A 12,078-nucleotide genomic window follows, 5' to 3' on the forward strand; every position below is an offset into this window, starting at 1 on the left:
GGAGCACATCTTTTTCGACCGTAAAGGGAGACAGGAGGCCGACTCACTGCCTCGGCTAAATGGAGAGGCAATTTCAGCAGGGCCAGGGCACAGGCATGGACCTTTTTCAGCTGTAAGGGAGGCAAGAGCAAGGTGTGATGTAGGTCCCCGGGGCCTGCTGGAGGTCCAGGTCCATGCCCGATGTGAGTAGCAGCAGGGCCAGCGCGCCCAGGAGCACATCTTTTTCGACCGTAAAGGGAGACAGGAGGCCGACTCACTGCCTCGGCTAAATGGAGAGGCAATTTCAGCAGGGCCAGGGCACAGGCATGGACCTTTTCAGCTGTAAGGGAGGCAAGAGCAAGGTGTGATGTAGGTCCCCGGGGCCTGCTGGAGGTCCAGGTCCATGCCCGATGTGAGTAGCAGCAGGGCCAGCGCGCCCAGGAGCACATCTTTTTCGACCGTAAAGGGAGACAGGAGGCCGACTCACTGCCTCGGCTAAATGGAGAGGCAATTTCAGCAGGGCCAGGGCACAGGCATGGACCTTTTCAGCTGTAAGGGAGGCAAGAGCAAGGTGTGATGTAGGTCCCCGGGGCCTGCTGGAGGTCCAGGTCCATGCCCGATGTGAGTAGCAGCAGGGCCAGCGCGCCCAGGAGCACATCTTTTTCGACCGTAAAGGGAGACAGGAGGCCGACTCACTGCCTCGGCTAAATGGAGAGGCAATTTCAGCAGGGCCAGGGCACAGGCATGGACCTTTTCAGCTGTAAGGGAGGCAAGAGCAATGTGCGATGTAGGTCCCCGGGGCCTGCTGGAGGTCCAGGTCCATGCCCGATGTGAGTAGAAGCAGGGCCAGCGCGCCCAGGAGCACATCTTTTTCGACCGTAAAGGGAGACAGGAGGCCGACTCACTGCCTCGGCTAAATGGAGAGGGAATTTCAGAAGGGCCAGGGCAAAAGCATGGACCTTTTCAGCTGTAAGGGAGGCAAGAGCAAGGTGTGATGTAGGTCCCCGGGGCCTGCTGGAGGTCCAGGTCCATGCCCGATGTGAGTAGCAGCAGGGCCAGCGCGCCCAGGAGCACATCTTTTTCGACCGTAAAGGGAGACAGGAGGCCGACTCACTGCCTCGGCTAAATGGAGAGGGAATTTCAGCAGGGCCAGGGCACAGGCATGGACCTTTTTCAGCTGTAAGGGAGGCAAGAGCAAGGTGTGATGTAGGTCCCCGGGGCCTGCTGGAGGTCCAGGTCCATGCCCGATGTGAGTAGCAGCAGGGCCAGCGCGCCCAGGAGCACATCTTTTTCGACCGTAAAGGGAGACAGGAGGCCGACTCACTGCCTCGGCTAAATGGAGAGGCAATTTCAGCAGGGCCAGGGCACAGGCATGGACCTTTTTCAGCTGTAAGGGAGGCAAGAGCAAGGTGTGATGTAGGTCCCCGGGGCCTGCTGGAGGTCCAGGTCCATGCCCGATGTGAGTAGCAGCAGGGCCAGCGCGCCCAGGAGCACATCTTTTTCGACCGTAAAGGGAGACAGGAGGCCGACTCACTGCCTCACTGTAGTGAGCCTACACAACAACCTTTTCCTAAACCGGCCTGTTGGTTTGTATTTTTAGCCTTTTGTAGCGTTGAGTCTGTTTTCCCTGCGCATAACTAGTAAAGGTGCGGCTTTCAGCTCCTCCAAGAAGGAGAGGGGGGGTGGGGGATTAGGCCTTTAAAATTTCAAATTCTCCTCCTCCTGTCCTCAGTGAGATTACTTTAAGCATGTTAAAGCAGTAGTCCGTAAAGATCCAAACTATACTCTGATGACCAATAACACCAAAACATCATTGCTTACCTTTATCCATTCCCATTGGGGGCTTCAGCGTCTTTTTCCATACACCAAAAAACTGCACCTTCTGGCAGAAATCTTGCCATCTTCCCTTCAGTTCATTGATGAAGTTGGCATTTTCTTTATCCAAAATGCGATGAAGCTCCTCCATCACCTATAAAATATTCAGCATACCAATACAAACATGTCAATGCATCACTGAGGAGCAAGAAGTTGGTATGATAAACATTGTTTGGCTTGAATCACATGGATTCAACAATGACTTACATGTCCAATGTCCTTGAAGCAAGGATATGCTTCTAGAACCTTTTTGTGTCTGTCCTCCTCGCGAATAGTATTTGAATCAATGAATGCTCTTCTGGCTGAAAATTCCAAATCCAGGAGCTGAGAGACATCCTGCTGGTTTGGGTTTTTTCTTTTAAACAAAGTTTGTAGGGTCTTGTAGTGTTTGGCCAAGGTTGCTGGACAGTGGGTGTCTGGACTGTTGATATCTGCAGGCTTGTTTGCTGCAAGACACAAAATTACATAAACAATGTCTCTCACTTTAAAAAAAAAATCTGTCATTAATTATGTCATTAAAATGACAAGTGTCTATAGACTATACTTTAATGGAGTTAAATCTTAAAAAAAAAAAATACAGCTCTGAACTTAACTATTAAATACTTATTCATTTTTCAAAATATTTACCATGTAAATGCCAATTTACATATGGTCATGCAATCATATACAATTATATGTAGGCACACAAGTGCACCCCTATAAAGAAGTGCCCACACACACACACACACAGCCATGAGGCAGTTGGATGGACTCACTATTAGGACTTGGCAGGGTAGAGGGTTCTTCTTCAAGTAGGTTTTGTGCTTTCCTTTTTCCTTAAAGACATAGCAAAGAGATATTTTGTGTCAGGGTAATACACTTTAAAAAATAGTTTGGAACCTAAATTAAAAAACAGTTAAAAAGAGAGAGAAAAAAAAGCCTCTAGTGAGGCACATTGTTTTTTAAAAACATTACTTTACATGATATACTGAGTGGTTAGAGACAGTGATGTTGCACAGACTTATACTATAAACACACCACAATACCCAGCTCTTTAAATTTATAATATACTGGCTTTTATTAATACCAATACTTTATTAACATTAATTTCCACAGAAATGTTAACAAACTGATGATAAAACAGGAAAAATGTGATGTAGTTATCATTTTCTGATGCCCATTTTAAAGCCTTTTACTTCTGTCATGTCAGGACTGCCATCTTGACTCAACATGCAGGTATATTTGTTTTATTTTTTTATGATGACCACACAGTTTGTAAATGTAAAGTTGAAACTCACCTTCTAACTCACTTGTTTTACTGGCCGACTCTGGGCTGCTCCTCCCTTCTGTGGACAGATCCAGAATGATTGTTGAGTCACTTGAATCCATTTCTTCTACGTCACTTGGCTGATCAAGACGTCGCCTCTTGGCAGAGCTGCGAAGATTAGTCAGTTAATCAATTAGTTATCAACTATAAACTCAATCAATTCATATTTTTATTGTACAGCCATTTTCAAATATACAAAGTGTAACACAAAGTGCTTCTTCCTTTCATGCTAAAACAGGTGAGGAAACTAAAGGCAGGTCACCAAATACTTGATTAATCACATTGGATCACTTCTTTCTTTCCTTAATAAAATGCCCAAACATGATTTTAGCTTTTTTGTTTGTCCTCTATCGTTGAAATTAAAATTGTCAGGTTGTGGACAAAAGAAGACTTTTGGGGAAAAACTTTCACAACTTTCAAACATCGTACTGACTAAACAACTTATCAATTAATGAGGAAAATGAATAACAGAATTATCATAGTTAAAATTAAAATTAATTAGTTGCAGCCTTACCTCTTTGAATGTCTCCCATCTGGAGTGGCTTTTTGTGGGGATCTCACATTTTGCAGTCTTTTGTTTAGCTGTGTGTACACAGTAACCTGTATAGGACATTTAATACATTTTTCCAACCACTACTAAAATGTCCAACATGAAACACTTTGGTATTGAAGTGGATGCATTTCACTTACCCATGTATTCTTGATGCCTTGGTCCTGTAGCATAGGGTAGTACTGCACTATTCTCTTTGCCATTGCTGTAATTTCTGGTTTTGATGGGTATCTATGCGATTCTCCATCCCCTTTTGCCCTCAGGATTGCAATCATACTAGTCATGGTGTTTCGGATGAGCCGAGATCTGAGCTCCTTTGACATTTTGCAGCTGCGCTCTTCACCTTTCTTTGACAACTCAAAGTATTGTTGGCGGACTTGCTCAAGCTCAGTGTCAGTGTGCAATACATATTCTGGATAGAATAACTTCACAACCTTTTCAGGGCTTGTGCATTTTGCAGCAGTTGCATTTACAGTAGTGGATGTCTGTTGCTTGGGTGACTCATTAATGGAGGAGCTGGTTGAAGATTTTGAGTCATCTTGGCCAGATTCCTATAAAATAAATAATAATGAATAAAAGCAAAACGCAATTTTTGTGTGTGTGTGTGTGTGTGTGTGTGGAGAGGGGGGAATAGTGAAGAGCCATTCAACTCTGCCCGCGGTTAAACTAGTTGTAATCGGACAAAAACACGACGATGCCAATTTTAAGCGGTGGTGAGTGACTGAGAAACTGACCTCCAGTACATCCTGACAAGCACGTCAGACAGCTTTTCTCCGTAAAAAGTTCTCTGGGCCTGGGAAAAGATCCTGCAAGTCTTCACGAGACAGGGTGCCCATCATTCCCTCGCTGATGTTTGCAGCTATGAACACATTGGAAGAAAAACATAGCAAGATGAAATTATGCCCTACAAAGGAAACTGCATGAGAGATGAGACTATGAAAGTTGACACTTCATTAAAATTGTGTTGCTATTGCTAACTAGTTTAGTATAGAAATGTGGATACCTCATTGTCTGCTACTGTTTTTTGTATAGAGCTAATGATCAACATGCTAAAAAGACTGTACTTAAGTAAAAGTAGTGTTACTTCAAAATAAAATGAAGTAGAAGAAAAAAGTATTCTCCTCAAAAAAATTACTTAATTAAATTAAAAAATATATATCTGCTGGGCTAACTGCTGTGGAAAAATTCTGTTTACAGACAAATTGTCACACTACTTTAGTAGCATTGTTGACCTCATTTTTTATATATTGGACACTGAATTTTTATCCAGCTTTAGGTATTAATAAAGGAACTGAGCTTTTTGGAATGTAGTGGAGTACAGTTACTTCTTTACAAATCTACTCAAGTAAAAGTGTAAACTATAGTGCAGTAAAACTACTCTTAAGTACTTTTTTTCCCCAAAAGTTAATCAATTAAATGTAAATTGGTAAATGTTACTGAGAATTATCCACCTCTAAGGATGAATAAATACACTTGCATAAGTAAAACAAATAACTACAAATGTTCCTAAAATGAGGAAATGATCACATGAAATGGAAGGTAAAAAAAATTACTTAAACATCATCAACGACATTATTTATAAAATAATGTAATTTGCACACTTCCGTGTTCATACACCTATGTAAAACATAAGTCCATTTAATCTGTTTAAAAATAAATTTGCATACATTACCCTTTAAAACCGACACTGTGACCTCATCCAGTCCTTCCATGCTGTTTGCCTACTTAGCACACTAGTTAGCTTTTTTGGCGTTAGCTTGCCTCGTCCAGTCACTGTTCGGCTGCAACGTTACACAATATAAACACACCAAAACATTTAGAACTTTCGAAAGGAGTGTAATATGTACAAAAAATGAGCACTGTATAATACATTTTAACTTACTTCCAATGAAACGCGAATGCAAAGAACTCTGGGACAGTAGTGGCAGGCACGTGTCTACATGAACTTAAGATGTCCACCAGATCATTCACGACAGCCAGAAACGAAGTTCGTCTTCAATTTGCCTGACATTTCTTTGGCCCAAAAATCCTAAAAGGATGATTGATTGGTGTGCATTGCAAAATAACGTTAATTATTATAGGTTAATAAAAAATTTTTTTACTTTATCCCCCACATTTACGACAATTTAGCAGGCGCGTTTAACCATGGTAACGAGTTATTTTACGGCACAACTGCAGCCCGCGCTACCGAATGAAACATACTAGCTTCCAAAATGACTTGGCGTTGCTTTATATGCTACGTGTTTGTAGCATTGAGTCTGAGACAACTTTTGAGTCACATTAATACCATGCACAGCCGCAGCCCTGACTTTCGCGTGGTGTGTGGAATTGATGGCTGTCCGAGTGAGTACAGAGTATATAACTCTTTCTACTATCACGTAAAGCGGACACACGCGCGTCACCTTCTCGGAGTGGAAGCGGATGAGGAGGATGGATCAACCCGCCACGGTTTACCTGGAGCAGGTGAAAGGACGGCCCCAATCAACCAAACTAACGCCAGTTCTTCAGTAACTGACGAGGGCTCAAGCATCCCCGCACTAACGGTAAGTTATTTTAACAAAAGCCAGAGAAACGAGCTGCAGAAGCTGTAACATAATGTTAGCATTTACTTTGGCTGATCCAAGTACGTCCATTAAATGTGTTGTTTTTGACAGACTCATGTTGTACTTTTATTTTAACAGTGATGAGTGTCGAACTAGTTGTTTCGCTAAATTAAGTAACTCACCTGAAACGTAAATGAGAGCTGTGGCAGAAACGCAAAGCTGCAGTCTTGTCAGACTGTTTTTTTTTTTTCAGTCATCCGTTCGTTCGCTCCGGTGAATGCATCCAAACTTTGCAGAAAGTCCTATTAGTTTAAAAAAAGTTGATATATTGTTGAAATACGTGTTGAAATCAGCTGGTAAAAGCCAGTCAGCTAACTGAATAGGTCGCTATCATGTTTACATATGTGTTCAAGGTCAATTTAAGCCATGTCCACACGTACACGGGTATTTTTGAAAACGGAGATTTTCCGTTTTCGTTTTAAAAAATAATCCCGTCCACACGTAAAGGCAGAAATGAAGGAAAACACTGCTAGGAACATGCCAAAGCAACAGGTGGCGATATATTCCTAACCGTGCAGCAATGTTGGCCAATCAGAAGTCTAGAAGCCTCGGTGGGAAAAAGTAAACAAAGCTGGGGCATAGAAGCAGAAGCAAGTGGTATGTGTGGAGGGACAGTAACTGTGTGTGTATATGTAAGCATTTAAACAGTGCAGAGAGTAGAAGTAACAGTATTGTAGAAATTCATTTCACCGAAATAATAACGTGGCGCACAGTGTGACGTCAAAAAATGAGCACACCTTTGACACTGCGTTTTCTCCATTTTTATGTCCACACGTAAATGCAAAAACGGAGTTTTAGAAAATATCCACCCTGGCCGGAGTTTTTAAAAATCTCCGTTTTCAGTGACCAAAAACGCCGTTTACGTGTGGACGAAAGGTGCAAACGCATAGAAAAATCTGCGTTTTCAAAAATACCCGGGTACGTGTGGACGTAGCCTAAGAGAATGACTATTAGGCAAAGCAAACCAAAATTACATGATTTGTTCAGAGTTACTGTCAAAAAAAAATTCAAACACACAAAAAAATACTCATCTTCACATTAATAAGAGCATTAAAGTCAATATTACTTTTATTGTCAGTATTGGTCATTTTTTTTAAAGGTGAAATTACTAAATATAACAGATTTCAAATTGTCAGTAACTTGTCCAACAGTAAATAACTGACATAACTAATTAATAAAGTACAATAAAGTAAAGTAAAGTAAAGTACTTTCATACAAACCAATCAGTAAGTTATTTTGTATATTTTTTAAATGAGTAATCAGTTATAAATAACTATTTGCATTTCTGAAGTAACAGTAAGACTACTGACAACATTAACTGTTACTTTTTTTTCTAAAACTATCTTTTGTTTTTCTTTTCTTTACCTTTTTTCTTAGTAACTCAGGAGGTTATGTTTTTGGTGGCATTTGTCTGACTGTTAGCAAAATAACTCAAAGTTATGGACAGATTTTAAATTTTCAGGAAATGTCACAAATGGGCCAATAAACAAGTAATTCAATTTTGGGGGTGATCAGGCATGATCAAGGAATTTAAATTATACTGTACTGAACTCTCCATGTGCTTTGCTAGTCTTATTAATCTATTATCAAGTACTGCTTTGTTTGTCATTTTAGTTGTCATTTTAAAAGCTCAAATTAAAGACATCAGTCAGTAAAAATACATCTACCTTGTACCTTATGGGCATGAATCTAGCTAACTAATGAATGCAATATTGTTTGGTGATTGCTACCTATCAATGCAATTATTTATTTCTGTTTTAATAGATATGTTTTTGTTATTCTGTTTCAGAGTGGATTTCAAGAAGATGGAGAGGGTCACCTGAATCTTGACATTTATAAACATGCAACTGCATTTCTTCTTCAAGCCAAGGAAACCCATCGACTGACACAGGTAATTTATGCCATTAATTTTCCATTGAATTGTATTTCATTGTTAGAGAACCTAAAAGCAATATGCTTAACTTATGCTTAACAGTGCTCAAGCTATAACTTGGGCACTGTTCAGACCTGGCATCTTGAATGATCTGATCATAAATGGACAGCTATAGGTATGTGAGTGAAACACCTGACATTCGAATGTGTCTCCATGTAATTCATGGGTGACCACTCAGATCTCACTCCCCCACTATATATGGAAATAGACATGTATGTTGCATCCAAAATCTGCCTATCACTATATTTCCTTAGCATGAGCTAAGAATAGAGACAACATAATACACACAACACAAATTTTCAATTTGCATTTCCACCTATGATCCGATTCCTCAAAATGCATTATAATTAAGTGAAAACAAGGTTTTAACGTTGCATAAGACAATATTATTCTTTACAAAAAAAATTGGGTGGTGGGGGTAACTTATTTTGCTCATTGCATCTCACTAACTTTATGTAACTGAAGGTTTCATTTTTCAAAAATTGTGTCTCTGTGAGTTTGCATGTTGACTGTGTTCTCATATGAATTTTGTAATTAAGGATTTTCCTTTGTTTTTTCCTCTTCCACAGAGAGCTGTTAACCACATCGTGAGTGGAATCCAGCAATATCAGGCCGTATTATTGGAGCACCTAAAACAACAAATGAGTGACATGATTGAGAGACATTCTGGGGACCTGGATCAACTAAAGAGTGATGCAGTGGGGGTATTTGACCAGTTTGTTGACCCTTTCACTCAAATTGCTTCCACCCATTTGCAGGACAAGACCATCAAAGAACTGTTAAAACCAGTTGAACCAGAGATTATTGTCACAAAACAAACAGTCTGTTATTCGAAGCGTGGAGACTCCAGAGTTCTTGCCATTAAAGACCATTGTTTTCATTACATACCGTTGGTGAAAAGTTTGGAGCAGCTGCTATCACATCCAAGAATGCTTGCAATGATTGATGAGAGGCCAAAGCCATGCAAGGATGGCTTTCTTCATGATTTCATTGATGGAGACATTTTTAAGTGGCACCCACTGTTTATTAAAGTCCCTACAGCATTACAGTTGATTTTATATACAGATGAAATTGAACTATGCAATCCTCTTGGATCTCGGGCAAACAAGAACAAGCTGTTATTGATTTATTACACCTTAGGTAACATCAGCCCTAAGTACAGATCAAGACTTCCTGCTATTCGTCTGCTTGCCATGGTAAAATCAAAAGATCTTTCCCGTTGTGGTATAGATGAGATATTTGAGAGGATTAACCGTGACTTAATTGAGCTGTGTGATGGTGTCCAAGTTGTCACTGCAAGTGGTGAGAGGACAATTCATGGGGCACTCATATCTGTGTGTGGAGACACTCTAGCTCAGCATGAAGTGGCTGGATTTAAGGAAGGAGTGGGTTTTGCCTACAGTAAATGCAGGCACTGCGAATGCCACTTTGAAGACATGCAGGAAAAATTTAATGAAGATTTTTTTGTTAAAAGGACCATGGCCAGTCATAACAGGCAATGTAATGACATTGAGAAGGCAAGTACGGACTTTCTGAAAGACAAACTAAAAATAACGTATGGTATAAACAGGAGAAGCAAGTTAACAGAATCTCCTCACGTTGATATAATCAATCAAACCCCACAAGACATCATGCATGTTATTCTTGAAGGCGTTGCCCCATATGAAATCAAATGTGTTTTAAAGAATCTTGTGCTTTCAGGGCAAATGAACTTAGATTCATTCAATAGTGCAATTTTGTGTTTCCCTTATTCTCCTGTTGATGTGAGGGATAAGCCTTGCCCCATATCTGTCAGTACGCTGTCATCAAATGACAATAAATTGAAACAGTCAGCTGGGCAGATGCTGGTTTTGTTGAAGATCCTTCCATTTCTTATGGACAAAATTGGAGAAAATCATTACACACAAATGCTATGTAACATGTTAGAGATCATAAAAATTCTGTTTTCACCTATTATTGCTGTCTCAACTCTCTCCAGATTGAAGCTTTTAATAGAGCAGCATTTAAAACATTTCAAACAACTGTTTCCAGATGAAAATATTATACCTAAACAGCATTATTTACTGCATCTTCCTTCTCAGATTAAGGCTCTTGGTCCTACAGTGAGGCATATGTGTATGCGTTTTGAGTCAAAACATTGTTTCTTCAAGCAGTGGGCTCTGAAAAGTAGTTTTAAGAATATTTGTAAATCTCTTGTGAAGCACAACCAACTTTATGAATGTAGTCAGAACGTGCATGAGAAACATCCCATTTTTTCAAGTGAAGTCGACATGGGTCCAGCCAAAGAGGTGAAAAATGTTCATTATGTAGAAGGCAAGATTAAAGACTTCATTGAGCAAGTTGAACATGTAGTTTCTGTACAGTGGATTATGCTACATGGAAATATACATTCATGTGAAAAATCTTTGGTTATTTCTGATGTCATAAATGATGCTCCAGAGTTTGCACTTGTTAAAAACATCTATATTGTAAATGCATCTGTGTATTGTTTTGAATGCCAGCCTCTCTCTACAGTTGGGTGGAATGATCAATATTTAGCTTATGAGGTAGAAGTTCCCTGTCTAGCTCAGGCAAATATTTTTGTGGATGCTGGAAATCTTGTTGATTATACAGCATACCACTATGTAAACTTTAATAACAGCAAGTACATTCCAGTGAAGTATGATCTAACTGACATCATCAAACATTATTCTTGAGTCTTTTGTGAATATGTGGGCTGAAATAAGGTTTTTAAAGACTGGCAAAAAAATTGTTCTATTTACTTTTTATTTTACTTTTGGCGCAATCTGTTCAGTGAGGGAAACAATTTCAGTGTTTTGCCTCTTTTTCAATGTCACATTGATATGGTTTGACTGGTATGTAAGAAAAATAAATACACTGTGCTTAAGATACTAAGACTCATAATAATGCAATGTTGGGCATGATATTAACCTGCAGTTCTCAATAAAGTAGATTTGATGTCCTGATTCAAGTTAGGTCTATTTCTTGAAACAAGATGATACATCTTTTACAAATAACACAGCAGCTTAAAACGTTTATGAAATGCCAAAAAAGCTTGTTTCGTGTGAGATATGACTCAAAACAATATGTTTTCAAGAGTTTTTCACTTAACAAGATATCCAAGATGCACTGTCTAAAAACAAGTTCCTATATCTCACTGAAATGTTACTCTTTAGCTGATTATGGCTTATTTTAAGTGTGATTAGATATTTTGACTTGAAATAAGACAAATATACTTGGTAAGATTTTGAGTTTTTGCAGTGTGATGTTTGATGTGTGTTGGCGCAGTAATAAATAGCTTGATCACAGCTCTTTCTGTGTTGCAGACTTTATTTTAAAAATTCCACGACCCCCCCCCCCCCCACCCTCCCACTGTGAACATGAATTGAATATTCACTGCCAAATACAGGTGACACTTTCGCCTCTGCTGTTACTGCCCTAGAACAATACTTTTCACCCAAAGGTGAATGTTGTTGTGGAAAGACATGCTTTCAGACAGCGAACACAAGCTTCACACAAGACTGTTATCCAGTATGTGGCCAGCTTGTGTGACCTTGCTTCTAAATGTGAGTTTGATGACAGGACAGAAGAAATGATCCGTGATCAGCTAGTGGAACATGTGTCTAGCCCCAGCATAAGAGAAAGACTCTTGCTGGAACCTGATTTGACACTAGATAAAGCTGTTACACTGGCAACGCAAATGGAATCTGCAGTCCAACAAGCTAAATCCATAGCTGCAGACAGCAGTACCCCAGTCCAAGCTGTGCAGTCTCACTCACACTCCATGCAGAGGAAACATAAATACAATGCTCACCCTGCAAAGCCATCTCAT

General features: G+C 39.9%; 2 protein-coding genes across 2 annotated transcripts; one reads left to right on the forward strand and one right to left on the reverse strand.

Moving 5' to 3' along the window:
* Nucleotides 1-1,725: 1,725 nt before the first annotated feature.
* On the reverse strand, nucleotides 1,726-3,982 carry LOC147309359 (uncharacterized). The gene is made up of 6 exons (XM_086269304.1): nucleotides 3,851-3,982; nucleotides 3,675-3,760; nucleotides 3,132-3,268; nucleotides 2,610-2,669; nucleotides 2,062-2,300; nucleotides 1,726-1,948 (listed from the first exon to the last, which is right to left on the reverse strand). The coding sequence occupies exons 1-6, from the start codon at nucleotides 3,911-3,913 to the stop codon at nucleotides 1,790-1,792; spliced, it is 744 nt and encodes a 247-aa protein (XP_086125430.1). The 5' UTR covers nucleotides 3,914-3,982; the 3' UTR covers nucleotides 1,726-1,789.
* A 1,949-nt stretch (nucleotides 3,983-5,931) lies between these two features.
* On the forward strand, nucleotides 5,932-11,231 carry LOC147309360 (uncharacterized). The gene is made up of 3 exons (XM_086269934.1): nucleotides 5,932-6,253; nucleotides 8,103-8,204; nucleotides 8,816-11,231. Exons 1-3 carry the CDS (start codon nucleotides 5,999-6,001, stop codon nucleotides 10,940-10,942), a joined length of 2,484 nt encoding a protein of 827 aa, XP_086126060.1. The 5' UTR covers nucleotides 5,932-5,998; the 3' UTR covers nucleotides 10,943-11,231.
* Nucleotides 11,232-12,078: the final 847 nt, after the last annotated feature.

This window comes from Aulonocara sp. 'chitande type north' Nkhata Bay, linkage group LG17 (assembly GCF_057382095.1).
Source record: "Aulonocara sp. 'chitande type north' Nkhata Bay isolate Kocher_YH1m ecotype deep benthic linkage group LG17, A_spYH_male_GT1.1, whole genome shotgun sequence".
Taxonomy (NCBI): domain Eukaryota; kingdom Metazoa; phylum Chordata; class Actinopteri; order Cichliformes; family Cichlidae; genus Aulonocara; species Aulonocara sp. 'chitande type north' Nkhata Bay.

What these genes read in the sequence shown, in the direction of transcription:
- LOC147309359 (XM_086269304.1), bottom strand. Translation starts at nt 3,913, where the DNA reads ATGGCAAAGAGAATAGTGCAGTACTACCCTATGCTACAGGACCAAGGC. An exon ending in AAGGCATCAAGAATACATGG is followed by an intron (nt 3,761 to 3,850) that starts GTAAGTGAAATG and finishes TGTCCTATACAG; the next exon opens with GTTACTGTGTACACACAGCT. An exon ending in GATGGGAGACATTCAAAGAG is followed by an intron (nt 3,269 to 3,674) that starts GTAAGGCTGCAA and finishes TAATCTTCGCAG; the next exon opens with CTCTGCCAAGAGGCGACGTC.
- LOC147309360 (XM_086269934.1), top strand. Translation starts at nt 5,999, where the DNA reads ATGCACAGCCGCAGCCCTGACTTTCGCGTGGTGTGTGGAATTGATGGC. An exon ending in CAAGCATCCCCGCACTAACG is followed by an intron (nt 6,254 to 8,102) that starts GTAAGTTATTTT and finishes ATTCTGTTTCAG; the next exon opens with AGTGGATTTCAAGAAGATGG. An exon ending in AAACCCATCGACTGACACAG is followed by an intron (nt 8,205 to 8,815) that starts GTAATTTATGCC and finishes CCTCTTCCACAG; the next exon opens with AGAGCTGTTAACCACATCGT.